Source organism: Papio anubis, chromosome 2 (genome assembly GCF_008728515.1).
Source record: "Papio anubis isolate 15944 chromosome 2, Panubis1.0, whole genome shotgun sequence".
Taxonomy (NCBI): domain Eukaryota; kingdom Metazoa; phylum Chordata; class Mammalia; order Primates; family Cercopithecidae; genus Papio; species Papio anubis.
In genome coordinates this window covers 91,962,247-91,986,394 of record NC_044977.1, presented here as the reverse complement: position 1 = coordinate 91,986,394, position 24,148 = coordinate 91,962,247, and the positions used below count along the sequence as shown (strand labels likewise).

The window sequence follows — 24,148 nt, the reverse complement described above, 5'->3', positions numbered from 1 at the left end:
CTTTCCTCATTGCCCTCATGGTACCTGTAGCTTCTGGCTTCATAACTGCCTGCTACCTTACTCCTCTCCCCTTACCCAGGCTGACTTCCCACCCTCCCCCAGCTTGGCTTCTGAGGCTGTGGACAGTCCCCCAACACACCAGACCAGGGCTACTGTCCCAAGGAGGTGGGACTTTGTATATGCGTATCTCTTCATTAGATGGGTGACACTAAGGCAGAGAGGTACCCCTAAGAAGGGCAGGCCTCCATCTGGGTCCTGCTCCCCCTTTTTTTCCTGCTAATCCTGAATAACTCTGGGCAGCCCAGAAAGCACATCTATATTCACCAAGGCTGCCGGGCCCCTTCTAATATGCCCAGCCCCACAGCCTGAGGACTCCGGTGTGGCCAGAGCTGGAGGCAGTGAAGACCATCCATGCTGCCTGCTTTCCTATTGCCCAAGGAAGGCTGGGGCTATTCCTTATTACTGACCCCCGAAACTATCCTGGGGCACAGTGCTGTGACCCCATGGGGCCTAGAACCTTATTCCAAGGTCAGAGTCTCCTCAACCATGTCCCAGGACTCCCCATCCCTGCAAGGTGTGCTCCAGGTGAGGGCTGCAGAGAACCACATATGTTCTCATCACACAAGCAGCCCCTTCCCACTAAGACTGTCACTTCCTCCTGCACAGCCAGGGTGGGCGAGAGCAGGCCAGTGGCACAGACAGTACAGTACAGACATATGTGCACACGTGGGCCAGCCTTAGGGGAGACAGGAGGCCCAGCTGGGAGGGTGGGTGCTCAGGCAAACCTCATCAGAATTGAGGTGCCCCCAAAAGAAAGGACAGGTTGCTGTGAGAGGGTCTCTCAAAGGGTGCTGGGAGAGGCTGTTGGGAAGGTAGGAGTAAGGTTGGAATGACTACATGTCTGGAGCTCCTATGAGGCTTATGAGCAGGAGTGTGGCCCTCTGAGGCCCCGGCTCTGGCCTCCTGGGAGGCACACAGCCTAGGGCACAGCCCCAGAGGCCAGTACCTATCTGCAATCCCATCAGGGCAGTGGAGCCCCCAGAGCACATCTTTCTCCCTCCCAAGCTTCCCTGAACATTTCCTTCTCTGGCCTTAGTCACTACCTCTCCCCATCTGTTTCCAACCAGGGCCTCTTTATCAGGTGCCAGCCCCACACATCCCACTGTGCCCTGGACACCACCAAACTCCTCACTGGACTATGGAAGATTACCCTCCTCCAATCCACTCCTGCCCCTGCGTCTCCCAGCCCTGCTGGGAATGTAGTCCTCTTTGTGTCCCCTGCAGCTGGCTCCAGCTCTTGTGTGGCCATGACCTCTGCTCTGCCACAGCACAGCTCACCAGGACTGATACAGAAATGTGGCCCGAGAGTCCCCATGCTGAATCTCAACGCTGACCAAGTCACTTCTCTTCATGGTAACCTCCACACACCTCCCCAGCATGGCTCCAGGGTAAAGACCAGAGTCCCTGGCTTGGTATGCAAGGTCCCTTAGAACCAGACCACTCCCAGCAGCTCAAGCTCTCGTGACCAGCACACCTGTAGTCTCTAAGGGCCAGGCTGGGCTTACAGATGAAGCCCCATCCTCCAGGAGCTCAAACTTGGCAACAGACTTGGCACTTGTTCCCCTGCCTGGGTGTTGCATCTCCACGAGCACCCAGGGTTGGGCCTGTCAGGGTTCTGCGCTGCCCAGCATCTTCTCTCCAGCGGTTCACAAAGTAGAATGATCTGTGCAATGCCCTGGTCCCGGACCATAGAAGGTACTTAACAAATGTCTCCGAATTGACAACTTATGGCACCCAATGGTGAAGGAAAGGCACTGGGGCAGGGTGAGAACGGTACAAGGGTTCCTTGGGCTACTTCCAAGCTAGGATGCCGGGGGGACTTTCAACAGCCCTCTTCTAAACCACCTTGTCCCAGCACCCTGCTTGTGATTGCCAGGCAGTGACTTCCTCAAAGGAAAACTGGGCCCCTCACTTTCAACTTCCCCCTGGGATCCCAGAGAACCTGATTGTGGAAGCACTGGGGGGTGAAGGAGGAACGGCCTACCTGCCCACCCACCATGGGGACCAGAATCCAAAGAGATAACAGAGGGACTAGGTAGCTAAGAGCTGTACCGGGTCCTGGCAGCCTCAGGAAAATGGGGAGGGGATTGTCAGGGCAGCAGCTCTGGACTTGCCTGGGACAGATGTAGTTGAAGGAGGGGGCTTGGGCCCCACTGAGCTCAGGGCTATTCTTGGAGCCTGAGTCAGCAGAGGCAAAGGATTCTTGCCCTGCTTGTCCAGGCAGCAGTTAGAAACCAAATGGGAACACTATGCCCCAGGCTATCCTCCTCCCAGAATCCAGAGTAAACACACGCAAGAGGCATCCTTGGAGATACCCCTTGGCCCCTCTGGTCCACCCCAGCAAACTAGAGACCACCAGGGGGTGACTTGGCACAAGGTCCACAGTGAGGGGTTTCCCACCTGAGCCCCCAGGGATTCCAGGCTGGGACTCCTACAGGGGCAAAGGCTGGGTTTACACTTCCTATGGACTCCCATAGCCCACTCTTGGGACCGGCTGGCTGAGGAACATCCCCTAAGTGGCTGAGTGGAAACATCTGGGCTCAGCTCCCTGCAGGCATCAAAGACTTCTGGCCTCTGCTGCAGCCCCCATGCTTGCCCCTGGCTGAGGACACATCAGCCTGTGGGAAGGCAGGAGGATCCAGGAGCTGCAGAACTAGAGGGAAGTCCTTGCTCCCCATCTACTGCCCCATGGACTCCATGCCAATGCCAAAAGAGGGACGACACATTTCTCAGCAGAAGATTTTATTGGTGGTCACCTGCGGCACAGGTTAGAGGAGCCGGAGTGCTGTGTTTGTGGTGGGGGGACCACGAGCCCCAGCCCCGCTCTCTTGTTTACACAGGCTTCCCGCCTAGAAGCGCAGCCAGAACATGCCGCTACGGATCCGGTTGTAGTCTGGGAGCTGCTCAATGGGGCCTGTGGGGATAGGGTGGAGCGTCAGGGTGGGGTACCTGGCCTGCACAGAGACACCTGGCCCTGCGCCGCACCCAGTTCGGAGCTGCTGCCTAGAGCAGCACAAGACAGGCTTTGAGTGGAAAGAGGGAAGAGAACATTCCCCCAGGGGTGCTGAGCCTGTCCCTTCATGTTCTGGCCCTTGAAGCCCCACCCCACATGGAGGTGCCCGTTACCTGACGGGTGCAGGGTATTGATGGAGGCACCCTGGCAGGCAGTCAAGGAACTGCCGGGACAGGTTTTCTGAGCAAGAACTCCCTGGCAGCCAGGGGACTTGGGAGAGCTGCTTGGGGCCTTAACTGGCTGCTCTGTAAGCTGAGCAGCAATGGGGGAGCAGAGGTGGAAGGCGAGGCCAAGAGAATGGCCTGAGGAAATAAACAAAGAGCAGATCCCCTAGGCCACTTACCATATCCAGCCACCGCTGGGCACTGGTCATAGATGTACTTGGAGCAGATCTCACGCACCACACTGGCATCCACCTCCTGCAGGGTGAGGCAGAGGACATACTAGCTAACAGGCACCTGGCCACCACCTCAGCCAGTCAGCATCATCCAACTAGCTGAGATCTCCCACAGGCAGCATGCAGCTGTCCCCAACCCAAAAGGGGAAAGGCGGAAGGGATCCTTGCTATAGACTTCCATGGGCCGCACCCATCTCCACAGCCATCAGCACCTCTGCCCTGCCCTCCCACTATGCTATCCCTGCAGGTGACAGCTGCCTAGGACACCAGGGATGCCTATAGGAGCAGGCTCTGCTGTGCCAGGCCCCAACGCTGCACCTCCAGGTGTCTGTCAGGTCAAGATTCCAGAACCTCTCCCAGGGGCCCATGTTACCGCAATCCGGCTTTCCCATTCAGCCAGGGGGATGCGGCGGCCATAGGTCAGGAGGCTGCGACCAATGTCCTCACACACAGGAGTAGTGCCTTTAAGGGTGGGGGAGGGCTCAGAAGTCCACCCAGCCCAATCCTGGACCCACAGGTACACAAACAACTTCCAGCCTAAGGTTGACAAGGACCTCCCTGACCTCATGCTGACCCAGATCACAGCCCTCTCTTCTGTGGTCACCTATTATGGTAGCGATGGGCTGTGGACCTGTCCCACACCTGCCTGCATCTCCAAGGGCGGGGTGATGGGGCACAGTGTGGTCTTCAAAGTTTTCCTTTCTAACTTTGGTTAGTTAGGAGTGGTGGCCACCTTGGGGCTGTCGCTGGCAAGATGCACTCTATCCCTCCCCACTGAGCTGCAGGACTCACCATCTAGATGAGATACCAGGGCATTTCTGAGGATGTTTTTGCCCCGGGCCACCTCACTCTCCGTGGCACTGGTACACAGGCGCATCCTACAGTCGGAGGGGGCGGGGGTGGATGGGTGGTGTTCACTTTGAGCCAATGTGTCCTCTCTCAGCCTCCCACTGCACTGGTTAAAGCCGCCATCCCACCTAGGAGTACCAGGCTGCCACTTACCACTGCCCTTGCAGGACGAACATCATGTCATCGATTTTCATTCGGTCACAGACAAAGTGTGCACCCAGCAAACCCGTGTCTGCATAGCAGATGCTGAAGGTCTGGAAACTCTGGCATAGCTTGTTGGCCACGGCACCTGAAGCCAGCGGGCTGGACAGGTGCTGCCAGGGGGATAGGTGGTCAGCACCCACCCTCTTGTCTTCAACCCATACTGTGACCTCCACGCACAGAAGCACACAGCCCCAGCACCCTCTCTTCCCTGAAGGTGAGGTACCATGCTCACTCTGGCACTCACCACGCCACCACCGTAAGTGCAATCATAGTGGCCGATGATGGCATTGGCCACTTGCAAGGCCACATTGTCCGGGCTGGCCCAGCCAGGACCCTCTACTGCAATGGCCACATGAGCAAAAGGTAGAGCATCGTCACGGTGGCGGATCTGAAACAGTATATGACAAGGTTGAGGGACAGCCAGACTGCCGGGGGAACAGAAAAGGTGGGTAGAGGGTGTACGTGTGTGTGACCATGTGTGCCTGTGACGCAGAAGCCAGAGAACCCCTTCCCAACTGCTGAGGTATCTCTGGAGTCACTAGGATAACCATGCACATGTGGGTCCTCCCACAGGCCCCCAGCTGAGCACTACCCCGGCCCAATAGGCAGCACACCTCACTGCCAGTGAAGCGGCATGGAGTAAGAGCGGGCACAGTGTCCTCTGCGTATGTCCAAGGGATGTCACCAAGGTGCTTCTGGGCAAGGTCTAACAGTTGCTGGTGCTCCACTCCTGCTGAGACAGACAGTGGCATTACTGACCAGCCAGGGCCCAAAGCACAGGGTGCAGGGGAGTTCACAGACAGGCGGAGGACCCCCATGTCCTATCTTAGTGGGAGAAACCAGGAGCATGTGACATTAGAACAAGGTGAGGAAAGAAGGTCCTCCTCAGACAGACCCTGCCTTGTGGACAGGACAGACACCTCAGGGCCAGATAGCTCCCACGGCCTCAGTCCTAGAAGAGCAGCAGCGCTCAGAACTTCAACACGGGCTGCCATGTGATGTAAGTGTGGGTTCTCACTTGAGAAGATGCATTCCACCTATATCAAGGACAAGACTGGTACTCCTGGGTACAAAGCCACCTGGCCTGCCTTTTCCCTCTAGCTCTCCCTCAAGTATTTCTGGCTGCTGGCCCGGCAGGGGATGGCAAGTGAGGGGGCAGAAAGAGGTGCTATTACAGGGCTGTGATAAGGTCTGGGGTCCCCTGAGAGCTGGGGACATTTGCAAATAATGTTACAAACGTATACCCTAGGACTCCTTGGATCTGGCCTCCTCACCTCCACAAGAGGGCTCTGTGGTGCCACCAGTTACGCTGGCCTTTTTTTCCCCCCCAAGACGGAGTCTCACTCTGTTGCCCAGGCTGGAGCACAGTGACGCGATCTCAGCTCACTGCAAGCTCCGCCTCCCGGGTTCACGCTATTCTCCTGCCTCAGCCTCCCAAGTAACTGGGACTATAGGTGCCCGACACCATGCCTGTCTAATTTTTTTGTATTTTCAGTAGACGCGGGGTTTCACTGTGTTAGCCAGGATGGTCTCGATCTCCTGACCTCGTGATCCGCCCACCTCAGCCTCCCAAAGTGCTGGGATTACAGGCGTGAGCCACTGCACCCGGCCTGTGTTGGCCTATTTTTTTTTTGTTTTTTTGAGACGGAGTCTCGCTCTGTCGCCCAGACTGGAGTGCAGTGGCACGATCTCGGCTCCCTGCAAGCTCCACCTCCCAGGTTCATGCCATTCTCCTGCCTCAGCCTCCCAAGTAGCTGGGACTACAGGCGCCCGCTACCACGCCCGGCTAATTTTTTTGTATTTTTAGTAGAGATGGGGTTTCACCATGTTAGCTAGGATGGTCTCAATCTCTTGACCTCGTGATCCGCCTGCCTCGGCCTCCCAAAAAGTTCTGGGATTACAGGCGTGAGCCACCGCACCCTGCCCTGTGTTGGCCTTTTATTCCTTCCGTGAGCTCAAGCCCTGCTAGTCTGACAGACATGTCAGACTGCTCTTACCCCCAGGTTCCTCAGCTCCAAAACCCCGGTCATGTTCATCCTATTGGTCTTTTATGCATACTCAGCTGCCAAAGTCAGCTCAGCTGGGAAGCTTTTTTTTTTTTTTTTTAGATGGAGTCTCACTCTGTTGCCCAGGCCAGAGTGCAGTGGCACAATCTCAGCTCACTGCAACCTCCACCCCCCGGGTTCAAGCGATTCTCCTGCCTCAGCCTTCCGAGTAGCTGGGATTATAGGTGCCTGCCACCACGCCTGGCTAATTTTTGTACTTTTACTAGAGACAGGGTTTTGCCATGTTGGCTAGGCTGGTCTCGAACTCCTGACCTCAAGTGATTAACCTACCTCGGCCTCCCAAAGTGCTAGGATTACAGGCGTGAGCCACCACACCCAGCCAAGATGGGAAGCATCTTAACCTCAGTTCCTTACCCATGTCCAGACCCCAACCAGGTTCCATCTATAAAACCACCTGGAGTACATTTACTGCTCCCCCTTGCTCCTGCCATCTCCTGCCCAGTCCCTACCACAGCCCCTCTCTAGCTAGCCTGCCTGCACTGTGACCCCACACAGCAGCAGAGCAAACCTCAGACCATGACATGCTCTTCCCCTGTGCTCAGTTCCCCATACCACCTAAATAACACTCACCACCTTTCAGGCTTCTGTTCAAACTACAGGTGCTTTAAAAAGCCCCTCCCCCAACCTACAACTCTGAGGCCCCAGTGAAATCTCCCCGACCCCTCTGTGCCTTCCTTTCAAGGCACTTCTTGGTCTGTTATCAGGCATGCATCAATACACAACTAATGGCTGGCTCTCCCAAGGGCAAGGCCACAAGGAACAAGGCCAGGGGCTTACATCCCCTACCAGCCCATAAATTCAGTATCCTAGGACCAGGTGGGGCTAAGACAGACCTGCACCAGAGGGACAGCATCCTGTTTAACCAGTCCCAGTGGTGGCAGCAGGGTAGACTCCTATCCCACCTCAGACAGCACAGGCAGAAGGTCATTCCCCTCAAGGTTAGGGTGGGAGCAGGGTCCCCTGGGGTGGAACGTCCCCTATGGTGGGAACCAGGACCTTGGCTTTGATAACCAAGGCTAGGACCCCACTTCAGTGAGTCCATCACTCACCTCCAGCTGCTGCCAGCACCATTCGAGGGGCCTTGTAATGAGTGTTGAGGTACTCGGTCAAGTCTGCACGAGACAGCTTCCTACAAGACATATGGCCAGTGTGTCAGCACCTCTACCACACTGGAGTGAGTTGGGGTGTGTGCGTGAATGGGACTGAGGAGGCAGACTAGGAGAGGCATGGTTTCTCCGAAGAGTGGGCCCTAGCACACCCCCGACCCCCTTTCCCCATCTCTGCCACCCACCCCTTCAAGGCCCAGAGGGCAACCCTCGTCCGCCCTTGCCTCATGCCTGACCTCAGGACAGGCTCATAGTCTTCTCTGAGAATGTGTGAGCCAACACTGTAGGACTCTCAAAGGGCAGTATCAAAGCTCCCAGAGCCATCACCAAAGGAGACAAGAGACCACATGGAGGGGACACCCAGACACCCCGCCCTTGGACTGTCAGGACATGCACCAAAACATACCTTAAAACAAAGCCCAAAACTCAAGTGAAGCCCACAAAGCCATTAAAAAAGACTCACTGGACCACATGGATATAGAAACTGTCTCCAATCGCATGACTCAGGAAAATAACCCCGACAGACAGTTAGCCAACTAAAAATGTGACCTGGAAAGGGTCTGGCCAGGCGAGAATGGGGCAAGCATCCCACCACAAGCCCAGCCAACTCTCACCTGACATTCTCACTGGGCCCCTCCACAGCCTGGGCTAGAGGTGTGCCCTGGAATGCTGTGGCATGCAGGTAGTCAAAGACCACGTCTCGCATAGATGCGTCATTCTCCTGCATCTCCCGCAGGATCACATCACGTTCCTTCTCGATCTGTGAGTCTTCCAGACTACAGTTCTGCACAATGTCACCCAAGAGCTCCACAACTAGATGCAAGGAGGACATGTTTAGGTGCCAGGTGGACCACTGGAGACCAACGACAGCACAAAATCCCCAGGCCTGGCATCTCCTGCTGTCCACCCCTAGCTGCCCAGCTGCAAAGCCATACGCTAAGGGTAATATGATTCTGTGGTCAGCCAGGGACTCCTGGGTAGCTGTCCTCTGCCCCCCTGCCCTCTGCCCCACCTCTTCCTCCAGGTGTTACCTTTTGGCAGATCCTTGGACAGCGCCTTGATGTAGTAAGCTGTGTGTTCCCGGGTGCTGTAGGCATTAAGATGGGCCCCCATGCTCTCCACCTCCTTCTCCAGGGCACTGCCAGGACGATTCTTTGTTCCCTGGAATCAGATATCAACCAGACCAATCAGAAGCCACACAGGAGCCCAAGAACCCTGTCCTCAGAGGCTAAAGATCCAGCAGGACGACTGGTCCACAGGTACCTCCCTCAGCATAGACTCTGGGGACACAGATCCCAGAGTCTGTGTTTACCAAGTACTAAGCAGGCCTTGTGGTGACCAAGGCCATGGCATCATGGGCCAACAGAATAGAGATAACCAGGGCCAGGACAGAAGGGCATGGCCAGACCAAGTGTTTCCTAAAGCTCCTGTAACACCTTACCAACGAGCAGTGGGGTCATTACCAGTACACCTCCCCCTTCTTATTGACAGCCATGGTCAGGTAAGCCCACACCTGTGTTCAAGTGATAGAACCCACTCCTCCCATGCCATTCCCATGACTGTATGTGTCTGTTTATACATGCTAGTGGCCACCTCTGTGGGACCCAATCCTAGTCCTATGTGTGGAGAACAGTGGTGCTATCTCTTGGTTAATACTGCACACGTACCCGTGACATTGCAGCTGGCTGGGTTGCCCATTAGAGCTCCATGGCCCTGCCCACCCCAACCAAGGGATGCCCAGGTATTCCACCACAGCAGAACATTTCATAAGCAAGCATGTATGCCCATGTCTGTGGGTTTGTTACAATGCACGTGCATATCTATGTGTGTTCCACAGGTCTCCTGTATGCATGCACATAACACAGGCCTGGCTTCTCTGGTGAAAAGTGGGGTTCCTGTGGTTCCTTGGGTCTTCTTGGCTCTGAGGGCCTCATGCAGGGGCTCATCAGATACGTGCCTACTCAGGAGACGTTAAGCTCATGTGGTTCCTTTTAGGAAGGCTGGCCAGACATCAGCCCCGCCACTGAGGCCCATAATCAGGCTATTTTTTCTGACCTTCATCCTCAGGAGGGACAACAGGCAGCCCTAAGCCCAGAGGAGACAGACTTCAAGAGCCTCACCTTGAAAGCCAGATGCTCCAAAAAGTAGCCTGCCCCATTGTTCTTCTCAGTCTCAAAACGGCTGCCAACATCAATCCACACTCCCACCTGGACAAGAAGCCACCAACAAAGGTTACAAACAAACCACTCCCCAGCCCCCTACTCACACCCCACCTGAGTGACTCAGTACAAGCCCCAGGCAGGGACTCATGAATCCTGGAGTCAGGGAGAACCGCCCCAGCAGGACCCCTGTGCTTGGAGATACAGTCATGCCTGGCAAACAGAGGGCCAGCCGAATGACTAGTCACACTGCATCATTGCTCTCCTGATTGGCTATCAAGGACCCCCAGGGACACTTCTAACTGTGCACATTTACCTGGTCTCACCAGCATACAAAATCCTTAAATTCACTCTCACTTTTCAGTTAATTATTTGTTTTTGTCTAGGCATACAACACATCATTTGCAAACAACTACTTATTTTTTCCTTTCTAAAAATTACGCGCTGCCTTTGTTCTGGCAATGATTTGATCCTTTCATCATTAAGGAAGGGACTATTGGTTTAGACTGTATATTTTATCACACTAAATATTGTTCCTATAACACCATTTTGTTGTCGTTTTTAATCAGATCTGGACACCAAACACTGCCCAGTGTTGCCCTGGCACCCAATAAGATAATATTAATTTTCTTGACAGCCTCCTGGTTGCTGTGAAACATGCACCACAAGCCAGGCGTGGTGCCTTATACCTGTAATCCCAGCACTTTGGGAGGCCGAGGCGGGTGGATCACGAGGTCAGGAGTTTGAGACCAGCCTGGCCAACATGGTGAAACCCTGTCTCTACTACAAATACAAAAATTAGTTGAGCATGGTGGCCCATGCCTGTAGTCCCAGCTACTTGGGAGGCTGACACAGAAGAATCGCTTGAGCCCGGGAGGCAGAGATTGTAGTGAGTCCAGACTGTGCCACTGCACTCCAGCCTGGGTGAGACAGAGACTCCATCTCAAAAAAAAAAAAAAAGAAAGAAAGAAAGAAGAAAAAGAAACAGAAACAGAAACATGTACCACTCACCCCACCTGGTCACATGGTCTAGTCTTTTAATTTAGTATTTGTTCACAGCTGATTTAAGTTTTTCACATCTACTTTCCTAAGATACTTTTCTTTTTTGAGACGGAGTCTCACTCTGTCACCCAGGCTGGAGTGCAATGGCGTGATCTCGGCTCACTCCCGGGTTCACGCCATTCTCCTGCCTCAGCCTCCCGAGTAGCTGGGACTATAGGCGCCTGCCACCACACCCGGCTAATTTTTTGTATTTTTAGTAGAGATGGGGTTTTACCATGTTAGCCAGGATGCTCTCGATCTCCTGACCTTGTTACCCACCCGCCTCAGCCTCCCAAAGTGCGGGGATTACAGGCGTGAGCCACCGCGCTCGGCCACTTTTTTTGTTTTGACATGGAGTCTCACTCGGTCACGAGGCTGGAGTGCAGTGACCTGATGTCAGCTCACTCAACCTCTGCTTCCTGGGTTCAAGCGATTCTCCTGCTTCAGCCTTACGAGTAGCTGGGACTATAGGTGTGTGCCACCACGCCCAGCTAATTTTTGTATTTTTAGTAGAGGTGGGGTTTCACCACGTTGGCCAGGATGGTCTTAATCTCTTGACCTCATGATCCGCCTGCCTCGGTCTCCCAAAGTGCTAGAACTACAGTCATGAGCCACTGCGCCAAGACTTTTTTTTAATTGTATAAATTTATGGGGTACAAGCGCAATTTTTAAAAGTTTCTATCCACACCCAAAACTCCATTTTTTTTTTTTTTTTTTTAAAGACAGAGGGCCTTGCTCTGTCACCCAGGCCAGAGTAATCATGGCTCACTGCAACCTCGTATTCCTGGGCTCAATTGATCCTCCTGCTTTGGCCTCTCAAAGCCCTGGAATTACCTGTGTTAGCCACTGTGCCCCGCACACAAGTGCGACGTCATTACATGCACAGAATGCACAAGTAGTCAAGGGAGTTCAAGACCAGCCTGACCAATGTGGAGAAACCCCATCTCTACTAAAAATACAAAAAATTAGCCGGGCACGGTGGCACATGCCTGTAATCCCAGTTACTCAGGAGGTTGAGGCGGGAGAATCACTTGAACCCGGGAGATGGAGGTTGCAGTGAGCCGAGACTGCACCATTGCACACCAGCCTGTGTAACAAGAGTGAAACTCTGTCTCCAAAAAAAAAAAAAAAAAAGCACAAGTAGTCAAATCAGGGCTTTTACGTTATCCATCACCAGAATAACACACCTTGTACCCATTAAGTAATTTCTTCTTTTTTTTTTTTTGAGATGGACTCTCGCTCTGTCACTCAGGCTGGAGTACCGTGGCACGATCTTGGCTCACTGCAATCTCTGCCTCTCGGGTTCAAGCGATTCTCCTGCCTCAGCCTCCCCAGTAGCTGGGATTACAGGCATGTGCTGCCATGCATGGCTAATTTTTGTATTTTTAGTAGAGATGGGGCTTCACTATGTTTGCCAGGCTGGTCTTGAACTCCTCATCTCAGGTGATCCGCCTGCCTTGGCCTCTCAAAGTGCTGAGATTAGAGGCGTGAACCTCCAGGCCCCAACCCATTAAGTAGTTTCTCATTATCCACCCTTTCATCTTTCCAAGTCTTCACTGTCCATCATTCCACTTTCTACATCTGTATATACATATTTCTTAGCTCCCACTGATAAGTGAGAACATAAAGTAATATTTGCTTTCCTAAGAGATGTCAATGCATATATCATAAGTCACACAATCTTAGATGAACATGTATTTCACATCTAACATCTTGGAATGCAAGAGGCATTTTACAATCTACAGTACCCTTTTATCAAAATTGGCAAGACTCTTAAGATTCTCTGCACTGGAACACAGACGGCTCCTTACAATCTAGGACATTTTGAAGTTCATGTAATATAGCATTCTTTACTACAACAGGTGCCATATAACAAGGAAGTTGCAGGCCACCTTTTCCTATGCTTAGTAATAATTTAAATCGCAGGACATTGTTTCTGGAAAACTAAAAGGATGTGTCAATAAAAACATCTGGCCCTGGAGCTGGGGGATGGGGACTGAAGGGAGGAGGAGATAATTATTTCTTGGGAATCTTCTCACCTATTCATATATCTATTTGTGAGTCAAGATTTCTATCTTTGAGTCAATTTTGAGAATTTGTATTTTTTGGAAAATCACACATTTCATTGTACTGCTAAAATTAATTTCTTCCTAAAATGCATTTGTGGTCTAGCCTGGAGATTATGAGCTTGGGCATAATGAGGGTGACAGACCTGGACGCCTGCAAGTCACCTAAGGTGTCTGAATCCCATTTTCCGCATTATAAGAGGAGACGTGATCACTTCTCTCACATGGGCTCCTTAACAAAAGGCTGGAAAAGAATTTGGCCGCCTACTTGACGGGCATTATATGCTAAACAATGTTGGCTTATAGTGAAGATTGTCCCGTGAAGCCAAGGCGTGGCTAGGGTCGGGAATGGGGCCATTCTCGGGGTGAGTGATCCTGAGTCCGAACCCAAACCATAAACGGGAAGACCCGAGCCCAAGGTCACACCCCAACCTGAGAAAAGATGGCCGGCCTAATCTGGAGGCCCTCTCCCCAGTGGCGTCCCCAGCTCACCGTGCAAGTGGGCTGAGAGGACTGCTCGGAGGCCACACGCAAGCCGTTGTCCAGCAGGCTAACCTGCGTCTCCGGCACGAACTGGAGCGCCTGAGCGAAGGTTGCCGTACTCCGCAACGCTGGCGTCCGCAGCAGGGTCGGCTGTGGAAGGGAACAGCTGCGAGTGAGGACTCTGTTGGGGAATCGCTCACCACCTCCCAGGTGCTCAGGAGGATCCCAGTCCCCGTCCCCGCCCCCGCCCCTAGGCCAGCGGCGAGGTACCTTTCCCCGCCCTCCTCCATGACCTTCCCACGGCCCTGACCCCGCGTCCTCTCCACCTCGACCTGCCACTGCTAACAGCCCACACCCGTCCGCTTCCCGAAGCCCTGTCCCCTGAAGCCCCGCGCTCTCGCCACCACCTCACCGAGCGGCGGGCGCGCAATAGCACTTGTGCCCCGGAGGTAGCGGCCCGGCAGACCACGGACGCCGCCATCTTCCAGCTCTAGTCGGCTCTAAGTTGCGCCGCGCAAGCGTAGAATAGGCGCGTTGGCGGTCGCGGCGCAGGCGCAGTATCGTAAAGTTGGCGCTCGGCCGCCTCCTGGCGGGATCCGGGACCGTCAGTTGTGCTGGCCTGGCTTTGGCTGGCTGGCTGGCTGGCTGGCTGGCTCTATCAGTGCTGCCGCCCGTGCCTGCGCACACAGTCCGCCTGCCGTCCATCAGCCCGAGCAGGTTTGCCCGCCATGCGGTCCATCTCCCCATTCCACGCGTGGAAGTCAGAGTGCACAATGTTTCTCACCAGCCGCGCTGCGTACTCCGAGTAGAGGTCTGGCGAGTGGGGCGTTGCAGCCGCAGTGTGTCCGCAGGTTCGAGCCCAGGGCTGAAGTACCAGAGTGGAAACTTACCTGGGACCACAAGGCGGTGCTGAAAGTCAGTTTTTTTTCTCTTTATTTATTTATTTTTTATTTTCTGAGACGGTCTTGCTCTGTCGCCCAGGCTGGAGTGCAGTGGCGCGATCTCAGCCCACTGCAGCCTCCGCCTCCCAGGTTCAAGCAATTCTGCCTCAGCCTCCCGAGTAGCTGGGATTACGCCCGGCTAATTGTTGTATCTTTAAGAGACAAGGTTTCTCCATGTTGGCCAGGTTTGCGCCCTGCCAGTTTTCTCTTTAGAAGAATTAAGTAGAGACCGGGCGCGGTGGCTCAGGCCTGTAATCCCAACACTGGGAGGCCGAGGCACGTGGATCACTTGAGGCCAGGAGTTCGAGACCAGCCTGGCCAACATAGTGAAACTTTTCCTTTCCTGTAAGAGGAAAAAGAATTCTAGCTGGGCGCGGTGGGTCGGGCCTGTAATCCCAGCACTTTGGGAGGCCGAGTCGGGCGGATCACCTGTCAGGAGTTTAAGACCAGCCTGACCAACATGGAGAAACCCCATCTCTACTAAAAACACAAAATTAGCTGGGCGTGGTGGCGCATGCTTATAATCCTAGCTACTCGGGAGGCTGAGGCAGGAGAATCACTTGAATCCGGGAGGCTGAGGTTGTTTGCCGTGAGCCAAGATCGCGCCATTTCCAGCCTGGGCAACAAGAGCGAAACTACGTCTCAAAAAAAAAAAATTCTAAGGTATGCTTTGTTATGTCAACTAATGAAAAAAAAAAATCAAGCTTTTAAATATTTAAAGTTAGTTCTATTCAGAAGTCTTACTGTGAATTGCAACCCAGGAAAGCCTTTCAGGGAGTTTCTGCCAGATTGCTCCAAAGCAGCGTTTCCGACACAGCTTATACACTGGTGGTGGCGGCTTTCCATGTGCTCAGAAATTACATATGTGCTCAGAAGTTACATTAGAGCAAAGTCTCATCAAGGTTTGGGTGTGAGAGTACATCTGTTTATAGGTCACAGAAGTGTAATCATTAATCCTGTCGGAGAGTATCTTAAGTATAGGAAGAGGCAAGGGCTAGGATCATTGCATTTTCTACCATGTTGGCCAGGCTGGTATTGAACTCCTAGCCTCAGGCAATCCACCCGCCTCAGCCTCTCAACATGCTAGGATTACAGGGGTGAGCCACCACGCCTTACCCAAAAACTACTCTTATACTTAAAATAAAACTATCTTTATAAAAATCATGCCAGGCACCATGATGACCACAGGCTCGCACACTACACCCAGCTAATTTTTTAAATATTTTGTAGAGACAGGGGTCTCACTATGTTGTCCAGGATGATCTTGAACTCCTGGGCTCAAGTGATCCTCCTGTCTCAGCCTCCCAAAGTTCTGGGATTACAGTCGTGAGCCACCGTACCAGGCTGACTTCATTTCGTATAAAAGGTTGCGACCTGCAGTCTGGGAAGTGGGCCTCTGGTCAAAACCAGAGACAGACCTCTCAAAAGAGGAGGGATTTGGGCAGGAGCTGTATGTCGAATGGCTTGGCTAAACATACATGTTCAGCTGGACACGGTGTCTCACACCTGTAATCCCAACACTTTAGGAGGCCGAGGTGGGTGGATCACAATGTCAGAAGATTGAGACCATCCTGGCTAACACGGTGAAAACCCATCTCTACTAAAAATACAAAAAATCAGCCAGGCATGGTGGCATGTGCCTACAATCCCAGATACTTGGGAAGCTGAGACAGGAGAATCACTTGAACCCGGGAGGCAGAGGTTGCAGTGAGCCGAGATCGCACCACTGCACTCCAGCCTGGGCTACAGAGGGAGACTCCGTCTCAAACACCACCACCACCACCACCAAAAGAAATACAATTAGCTCCATATGTCAAAATATGAAGCAAGGATACAAAAGCACTCAGTGCACAGGTTCCATAAACCAACTAAAGCCAGTCCCTGGTCAGTGGTCTCTTATCAGGAAAAAATCACTAAAATCAGTCTCTTGTCCAATCAAAGCTATAGTTATGGCTTGTGGAACAGGGAATGGGGTCAGTGTCTGGTGATGGATGAACTGCAATTGTTTCCATATTGCTTATCTCAAGGCCAGTGCTTGTTTAGCTGCTGGAAAAAAAGAAATACCTTGCAGCAGTTAGAACATAGTTTATTCTTTGGTGAATGGCTTAACTCTTGCCTGGCATGGCCTTAGGTCTTGTTTATACTTTGGTATCTTATTGCTACAAAGAGTTCATTCTTTCAGTCTTAGGATCTCTATTATTTTTCTTTCTTTTTTTTTTTTTTTTTTGGTTTTTTTTGAGACGGAGTCTCGCTCTGTTGCCCAGGCTAGAGTGCAGTGGCCGGATCTCAGCTCACTGCAAGCTCCACCTCCCGGGTTTACGCCATTCTCCTGCCTCAGCCTCCCGAGTAGCTGGGACTACAGGCGCCCGCCACCTCGCCCGGCTAGTTTTTTTTTTTTTGTATTTTTTAGTAGAGACGGGGTTTCACCGCGTTAGCCAGGATGGTCTCGATCTCCTGACCTCGTGATCCGCCCGTCTCGGCCTCCCAAAGTGCTGGGATTACAGGCGTGAGCCACCGCGCCCGGCCAATTTTTCTTTCTTTTTTGAGACAGCGTCTCATTGTGTCACCCAGGCTAGAGTGCAGTGGCATGATCTCTGCTCACTTCAACCTCCACCTCCCAAGTTCAAGCCAAGAAATTCTCCTGCCTCGGCCTCCCAAGTAGCTGGAACTGCAGGCACATGCCAATATGGCTAATTTTTGACGGAGTCTTGCTCTGTCACCCAGGCTGAAGTGCAGTGGCACAATCTTGGCTCACTGCAACCTCCGCTTCCTGGATTCAAGCAATTCTCCTGCCTCAGCCTCCCAAGTAGCTAGGATGCCACACGCCACCATGCCCCGGCTCAAGTGATCCTTTTTTTTTGTTTGTTTGTTTTGAGACGGAGTCTCGCTCTGTCACCCAGGCTGGAGTGCAGTGGCGCAATCTCGGCTCACTGCAAGCTCCGCCTCCCGGGTTCACGCCATTCTCCTGCCTCAGCCTCTGAGTAGCTGGGATTACAGGCGCGCACCACCACGCCCGGCTAATTTTTTGTATTTTTAGTAGAGATGGGGTTTCACCGTGTTAGCCAGGATTGTCTCGATCTCCTGACCTTGTGATCCGCCCGCCTCGGCCTCCCAAAGTGCTGGGATTACAGGCGTGAGCCATCGCGCCCGGCTCAAGTGATCCTTTTACCTCAGGCTCCTGAGTAGCTGGGACCACAGGTGCTCACTATCATACCCAGCTAACTTGTATATTTTTTGTAGAGACAGGATTTTACTTCCTTCCTTCCTTCCTCCCTTCCTCCCTTCCTTCTCTCTCTTTCTTTTTTTTTTGAGAGGCTCTCTGTTACTCAGGCTGGAACGCAGTGGTGTGATCATGGCTCACTGCAGCCTCAACCTCCCAGCTCAAGCCATCCTCCCACTCCAGCCTCCTGAGTAGCTGGAACTATAGGCATGCACCATCACACCCAGCTAATTTAAAAAAAAATTTTTTTAGAGACGGGGTCTCACTATATTTCCTAGTCTGGTCTTGAATTCCTGGGCTCAGGTGATTCTCCCACCTCAGCCTCCCATATGAAATATTTCTAAACCCAGTCACCTAGCCTCCCTCCCTATACTCACTGCTACGCTGGGCTAAGAAGGTAAGGCCATTGAAGTAGGAGACAACCAGGAAGTGTGATGCTGGTTGGGAATGACGTGTTTCAAGGGGTTGGTCAAAACAGGAAATATTACTAAAATGTTAAGTGCAAGCAGTGATCATTGCAATAATTTTGCCACAGTGTTTGGTGACTCATTGATTTTCTGGAATTTACTTGGTATATGGAGTGAGGTAAGGTCAAAATATCCTCTTTCCCCCTAAACGGCAAACTAAATTTTGTAACACCATTTCTTGACCAGGCCCTGTTTTCCAATCCATCTCTAATGTTCCCTCTATCATCCCATAGATCCTGAAACCTGTACCAGGTCCCTGCAGGCTGTGTTCTGTTGGGAGGGCTCTGGTACTCACTTTACCCTTCTTACTCAATATTTATTTATTTATTTATTTATTTATTTATTTTTTGAGACGGAGTCTTGCTCTGTCGCCCAAGCTAGAGTGCAGTGGCGCGATCCTGGCTCACTGCAAGCTCCGCCTCCCGGGTTCACGCCATTCTCCTGCCCCAGCCTCCCGAGTAGCTGGGACTACAGGCGCCCGCCACCTCGCCTGGCTCATTTTTTGTATTTTTAGTAGAGACAGGGTTTCACCGTGGTCTCGATCTCCTGACCTTGTGATTCGCCCGCCTCGGCCTCCCAAAGTGCTGGGATTACAGGCGTGAGCCACCGCGCCCGGCTTACTCAATATTTATTTGATACATTCACCTATTTATTCCTCTAGATTTTTCTTTTTATTTTTTAAATTTACTTTTACTTTTTTAAAATAGAGACAGGATTTTGCCACATTTCCCAGCTTGGTCTTGAACTCCTGGGCTCCAGTGATTCCCCTGCCTCAGTCTCACAGAGTCCTGGGATTACATGAGCCACTGCACACAGCTTTTTTTTTTTTTTTTTTTTTTTTTTTTTTTTTTTTGAGATGGAGTTTTGCTCTTGTTGCCCATGTTGGAGTGCAGTGGCGTGATCTCGGCTCACTGCAACCTCCACCTCCCGGTTCAAGCGATTCTCATGCCTCAGTCTCCCGAGTAACTGAGATTATAGGGGCCTGTCACCATGCCTGGATAATTTTTGTATTTTTAGTAGAAACAAGGTTTCACCATCTTGACCAGGCTGGTCTTGAACTCCTGAGAGATGGGGTTTCATTGTGTTAGCCGGATGGTCTCTATCTCCTGACCTTGTGATCTGCCCCCCTTGGCCTCCCAAGTCCTGGGATTACAGGCGTGTGCCACCATGGCCTGCCTCTTCTATTCATTAATGAAAGTGGGTGGTTGAAATATGTACTATAATTGTAGAGCTGACTGCTTTCGATTCTGTTTTTGTTTCATTGTTTTTGGGGCTCTGTTAGGCACATGAATGTTTCTAATTGTCACATTGCCTTGTTTTGAAACTTTTATTAGTTGGGTGGATCACCTCAGGTCAAGAGTTCAAGACCAGCCTGACCAACATGGATAAACCCCATCTCTACTAAAAATACAAAATTAGCGGGGCATGGTGGTGCGTGCCTGTAATCCCAGCTACTCAGGAGGCTGAGGCAGGAGAATTGCTTGAACCCAGGAGGTGGAGGTTGCAGTGAGCCAAGATCATGCCATTGCACTCCAGCCTGGGCAACAAGAGCGAAACTCTGTCTTAAAAAAAAAAGAAAAGAAAAGAAAAAGGCCGGGCGCAGTGGCTCATGCCTGTAATCCCAGCACTTTGGGAGGCCAAGGCAGGCAGATTATGAGGTCAGGAGATAGAGACCATCCTGGCTAACACAATGAAACCCCATCTCTACTAAAAATACAAAAAAAAATAGCTGGGCATGGTGGTGGACACCTGTAGTCCCAGCTACTTGGGAGGCTGAGGCTGGAGAATGGTGTGAACCCAGGAGGCAGAGGTTGCAGTGAGCCATGATCATGCCACTGCACTCCTGCCTGGGCAACAGAGCGAGACTCCCTCTCAAAAAAAAAAAAGAAATTTTTATCAATAGATAATGCCCTTCTTTGTCTCTTGTAACCTTTTTGATTTAGAGGCTACTATACCTGACAATAATAAAGCCACCCTGGCTCTCTTCTGGTTATTATTTGCATGAAATATTTTTTTTTTCTTTTCTTTTTTTTTTTTTTTTCCTTGAGACAGAGTTTCACTCTGTCGCCCCAGGCTAGAGTGCGGTGGTGTGATCATGACTCACTCCAGCTTTGACCTTCCTGAGATCAGGTGATCCTCCCACTTCAGCCTCCTGGGTAGCGGGGACTAAAGGTGCACACCACCATGCCCAGCTAATTTTTTGTGTTTTTTGTAGAAATAGGGTTTTGCCTTGTTGCCCAGGCTAGTCTCAAACTCCTTAAGCAATCCACCTGCCTCAGCCCCCAAAGTATTGGGATTACAGGCATAAGCCATCATGCCTGGCCATAAAATATTTTTTCCATCCTTTTACTTCCAGTATTTTTATGTTCTTATATCTGAAGTGAGTCTCTGATAGGCAACATATAGATTAACCTTTTTAAACCAATCTGAAAATCCATTTATTAATAGGAGAGTTTAATCTATTTACATTTAATGAGGTTACTGACAAATCATTTGCTTCTGCTGTTTAACTATTTGTTTTCTGTATGTCTTATATTTATTTTCTTGTTCCTCCATTCCTCTATTACTGCCTTTTTTTTTTTTTTTTTTTGGTGTTTGATTTTTGAAGTATACCATTATAACATTTTGATTACTTTTTTTTTTTTTTTTGAGACGGAGTCTTGCTCTGTCACCCAGGCTGGAGTGCAGTGGCTCCATCTTGGCTCACTGCAGTCTCCAACTCCAAGGCTCACTGCAACCTCTGCTTCCCAGGCTCAAATGATTCTCCTGCCTCAGCCTCCGGAGTAGCTGGGACTACAGGAGTACATCACCACGCCCAGCTAATTTTTGTGTTTTTAGTAGAGATGGGGTTTTACCATGTTGGCCAGGCTGGTTTCAAACTCCTGGTGATCTGCCCACCTCTGCTTCCCAAAGTGCTAGGATTACAGATGTGAGCCATGGCGTCCAGCCTTAATTATCTTAGCTTCAAGTTCACTGATCCTTTATTCTGCCTGCTCCAATCTGCTGCTGAATTCCTCTAATGAAATTTTCATTTCAGTTACTATACTTTTCAGGTTCAGAATTTGTTTGGTCCCTTTAAATTTTTTCTCTTTGTTAATATTCTTTATGTTCAGACATAATTTTCCTAATTTCCTTTAGTTCTTGTCCATGGCTTCCCTTAGTTCATTGAACATACTAAGACAGTTGATTTATTGTTTTTGATTAATAATTCCAATGTCTGGGCTTCCTGAGGGATACTTCCTGTCACAATCTCTTTTTCAGCCAAGTGCAGTGGCTCATGCCTATAATCTCAGAACTTTGGGAGGCCAAGGTGGGAGAGTCACTTGAGTCCAGGAGTTTGAGACCAGTATGGGCAACATAGTGAGACCCTATCTCTCTTTTGACTCCAGCCTACTTCCCCTTACTTGGAGGACATCAGAGAGGCTGTGGCATTTTCGGGGTCCAGCCAAGGGGAAGGTGGGTTGAGGATGATCCCAGGTTGGGTTCTCTAGGAATCCGACTCCAAGAGGAAGATCAGTGTACAAGATATTTATAAGAGTCCCTTGAGATGAGCACCTGAGGGAAGGAGGGAAAGGGTTGGGCAAGGAAGAAGTCTGGCTATAGGGGCTCTGCACAGCCAGAGTGGACCTGTCTGCTGGCTGTCTCCCCAGTGGCTGGCAGCAGCTGGCTTTCATGTGGCACACCTCTGAATCTACCACAGGGAAACACCGGGTGTTATAAGTAAAATGTTTATTCAGAAACAGAATGCTGTTCTTCAGTACTGCAAGGAAAAATTAGCATTGAGACAAAAAGTTTTCTCAGCAAGGCAAATTTACTTTCTGCAGAAAGGGTGCTCCTTTCAGATGAAACAATGGTGAGAGCACACTTGAACAAAGGAGGGAAGTAATTTTTATTCTTTATGCAGCTTGTCCTTGCTACTGTGTCCTGTCTCCATTGGCTGGAGCTGGACTGCACAATCTAAGCTAAACTTGACTGGCTAATAATTTAAAACTTTCTTAAATAGGTAAAGGCAAGGGAGAACAAAGGAAAAGAGGAAGTTGCTTACAAAAAGACTTAGCCGGGCGCGGTGGCTCAAGCCTGTAATCCCAGCACTTTGGGAGGCCAAGACGGGCGGATCACGAGATCAGGAGATCGAGACCATCCTGGCTAACACGGTGAAACCCCGTCTCTACTAAGAAATACAAAAAACTAGCCGGGCAAGGTGGCGGGCGCCTGTAGTCCCAGCTACTCGGGAGGCTGAGGCTGGAGAATGGTGTGAACCCGGGAGACGGAACTTGCAGTGAGCTGAGATCCGGCCACTGCACTCCAGCCTGGGTGACAGAGCGAGACTCCGTCTCAAAAAAAACCAAAAAAAACAAAAAAAAAAAACAAAAAGACTTAGAAGGACTTAGAAAAGTAATAAAATTTCTTTCTTTTTTTTTTTTTTGAGATGACATCTCACTCTGTTGCCCAGGCTGGAGTGCAGTCGCGCAATCTCAACTCACTGCAAGCTCCGCCATGGGTTCTCGCCATTGAACTAGCTGGGACTACAGGCGCCCGCCACCATGCCCAGCTAATCTTTTTTGCATTTTTGGTAGAGGTGGGGTTTCACTGTGTTAACCAGGATGGTCTCCATCTCCTGACCTCATGATCTGCCTGCCTCAGCTTTCCAAAGTGCTGGGATTACAGGTATGAGCCACTGCACCCGGCCAAAAGTAATAACATTTCGAAATAAGGTAGGCACATAGGCTGCAAGTTGGAGTGTGCCTGTGAGTATGTCCAGCACAAATATCTTGGTTAAAGTACAAGGACATAGAATGTACTTATTTCTTTATATCTAACAGCTACATAGGATAGGGCTTAACAAAGTGAGGAGGCTTAAAGGAAGTTAGTCTTTAAACTATTATTTTAACACATAATTTATTCTTTAACAAGGGAAACTTTGAAGAGGAACTTTTTTTTTCACTTTCTACACCAGGTTTAGAGGGACATATTTATGTGGTTTGCTCCACCCTTGTGTAAAGTTAGTTTATTGGTCTTGTTCTAGAATAAACTAGGAATGTGGCTTGTAGGAAAATCCTGCTGGGTAAGGACAGAAGTGCAAAGTCCTATTGCCTTAAGGACATGCCCCACAGCACCCAGTGCTGGGAAAACTGTGAGCCATGGAAGGAAAACAAGGTTTGAAATGCGTGGAGCCAGAACCTCATCTGTGGTAAATCCTTCCAAATTTCACAGTTCCTATATGACAGATGGCTGATGACAGTTTCTCAAATTTTACAACAATCCAGAACATTTATATGTCATCATCAACAACAGGTTAGGAAGTTTAACTTTCCTAAACTATCAATAATTAAAACACAAATTTCAACCATGTTAGGAGGAAGACTGAACTATCTTTTCTCTGTATGGAAAATATCCCCCCAAAATCACAAAATCCTTGTCCTATGTGGAGGCCTTCAGAGTAAGAAGCCAAACCATGTAGGGGACCAAAGTATTATAGAAATATGTCAGGAAGTTGTCACAAATTATGTTATTTTTCTGGATTTAGTATTGTAGTATTTGTCAATTTAAAAAAAGTTTTCAAAAAAAAAAAAGTTTCCAAAAAAAAAAAAGTTTCATTATTTCTTTTCTCATTATTTTAATTCACTTCCATTTTTGAATTCATAACGTTGTTCTCTTTTTCTAAAACAGGAACCTGGAACAGGCACTGTGGCTCATGCCTGTAATCCCAGCACTTTGACAGGCTGAGGCAGGAGGATCAGCTGAAGCCAGGAGTCAAGACCAGCCTGGGCAAGATAGTGAGACCCCATCTCTACAAATATATATGTTTTTAATTAGCTGGGTATGGTGATGTATGCCTGTAGTCTCAGCTAATTGGGAGGCCGAGGCAGGATTGCTTGAGTTGATCAAAAAAACAAAAAGAGGCCGTGCGCAGTGGCTCACACCTGTAATCTCAGCACTTTGGGAGGCTGAGGCGGGCAGATCACGAGGTCAGGAGATCGAGACCATCCTGGCTAACACAGTGAAACCCTGTCTCCACTAAAAATACAAAAAAATTAGCTGGGCCTGGTGGCGGGCACCTGTAGCCCCAGCTACT

General features: G+C 50.5%; 1 protein-coding gene across 4 annotated transcripts; it reads right to left on the bottom strand.

The window, feature by feature from the left end:
* Nucleotides 1-2,785: 2,785 nt before the first annotated feature.
* On the bottom strand, nt 2,786-15,284 carry LOC101009600 (cytochrome b-c1 complex subunit 1, mitochondrial). 4 transcript variants are annotated; one of them, XM_031663372.1, is made up of 14 exons: nt 15,130-15,284; nt 13,857-14,334; nt 13,454-13,594; nt 9,816-9,902; nt 8,727-8,856; nt 8,310-8,508; nt 7,639-7,718; nt 5,138-5,253; nt 4,768-4,911; nt 4,473-4,633; nt 4,263-4,348; nt 3,844-3,932; nt 3,417-3,492; nt 2,786-2,974 (listed from the first exon to the last, which is right to left on the bottom strand). In XM_031663372.1, exons 2-14 carry the CDS (start codon nt 13,923-13,925, stop codon nt 2,910-2,912), a joined length of 1,443 nt encoding a protein of 480 aa, XP_031519232.1. In that variant the 5' UTR covers nt 13,926-14,334; nt 15,130-15,284; the 3' UTR covers nt 2,786-2,909. The 4 variants fall into 4 exon arrangements, 3 of the variants coding, with proteins under 3 accessions (XP_031519232.1, XP_009199108.2, XP_021790125.2); XM_009200844.3 differs by lacking the exon at nt 15,130-15,284 and having other exon boundaries at nt 13,857-14,552; XR_002520388.2 differs by lacking the exons at nt 3,844-3,932; nt 15,130-15,284 and having other exon boundaries at nt 2,792-2,974; nt 13,857-14,552.
* Nucleotides 15,285-24,148: the final 8,864 nt, after the last annotated feature.

Bases quoted from the DNA above. Each gene is read 5' to 3' on its own strand.
- LOC101009600 (XM_031663372.1), bottom strand. From the start codon at position 13,925: ATGGCGGCGTCCGTGGTCTGCCGGGCCGCTACCTCCGGGGCACAAGTG. The intron at 9,903-13,453 runs GTGAGCTGGGGA...CTTCTTGTCCAG, and splicing joins CCTCTCAGCCCACTTGCACG to GTGGGAGTGTGGATTGATGT. The intron at 8,857-9,815 runs GTGAGGCTCTTG...ATCTGATTCCAG, and splicing joins TGGAGCATCTGGCTTTCAAG to GGAACAAAGAATCGTCCTGG.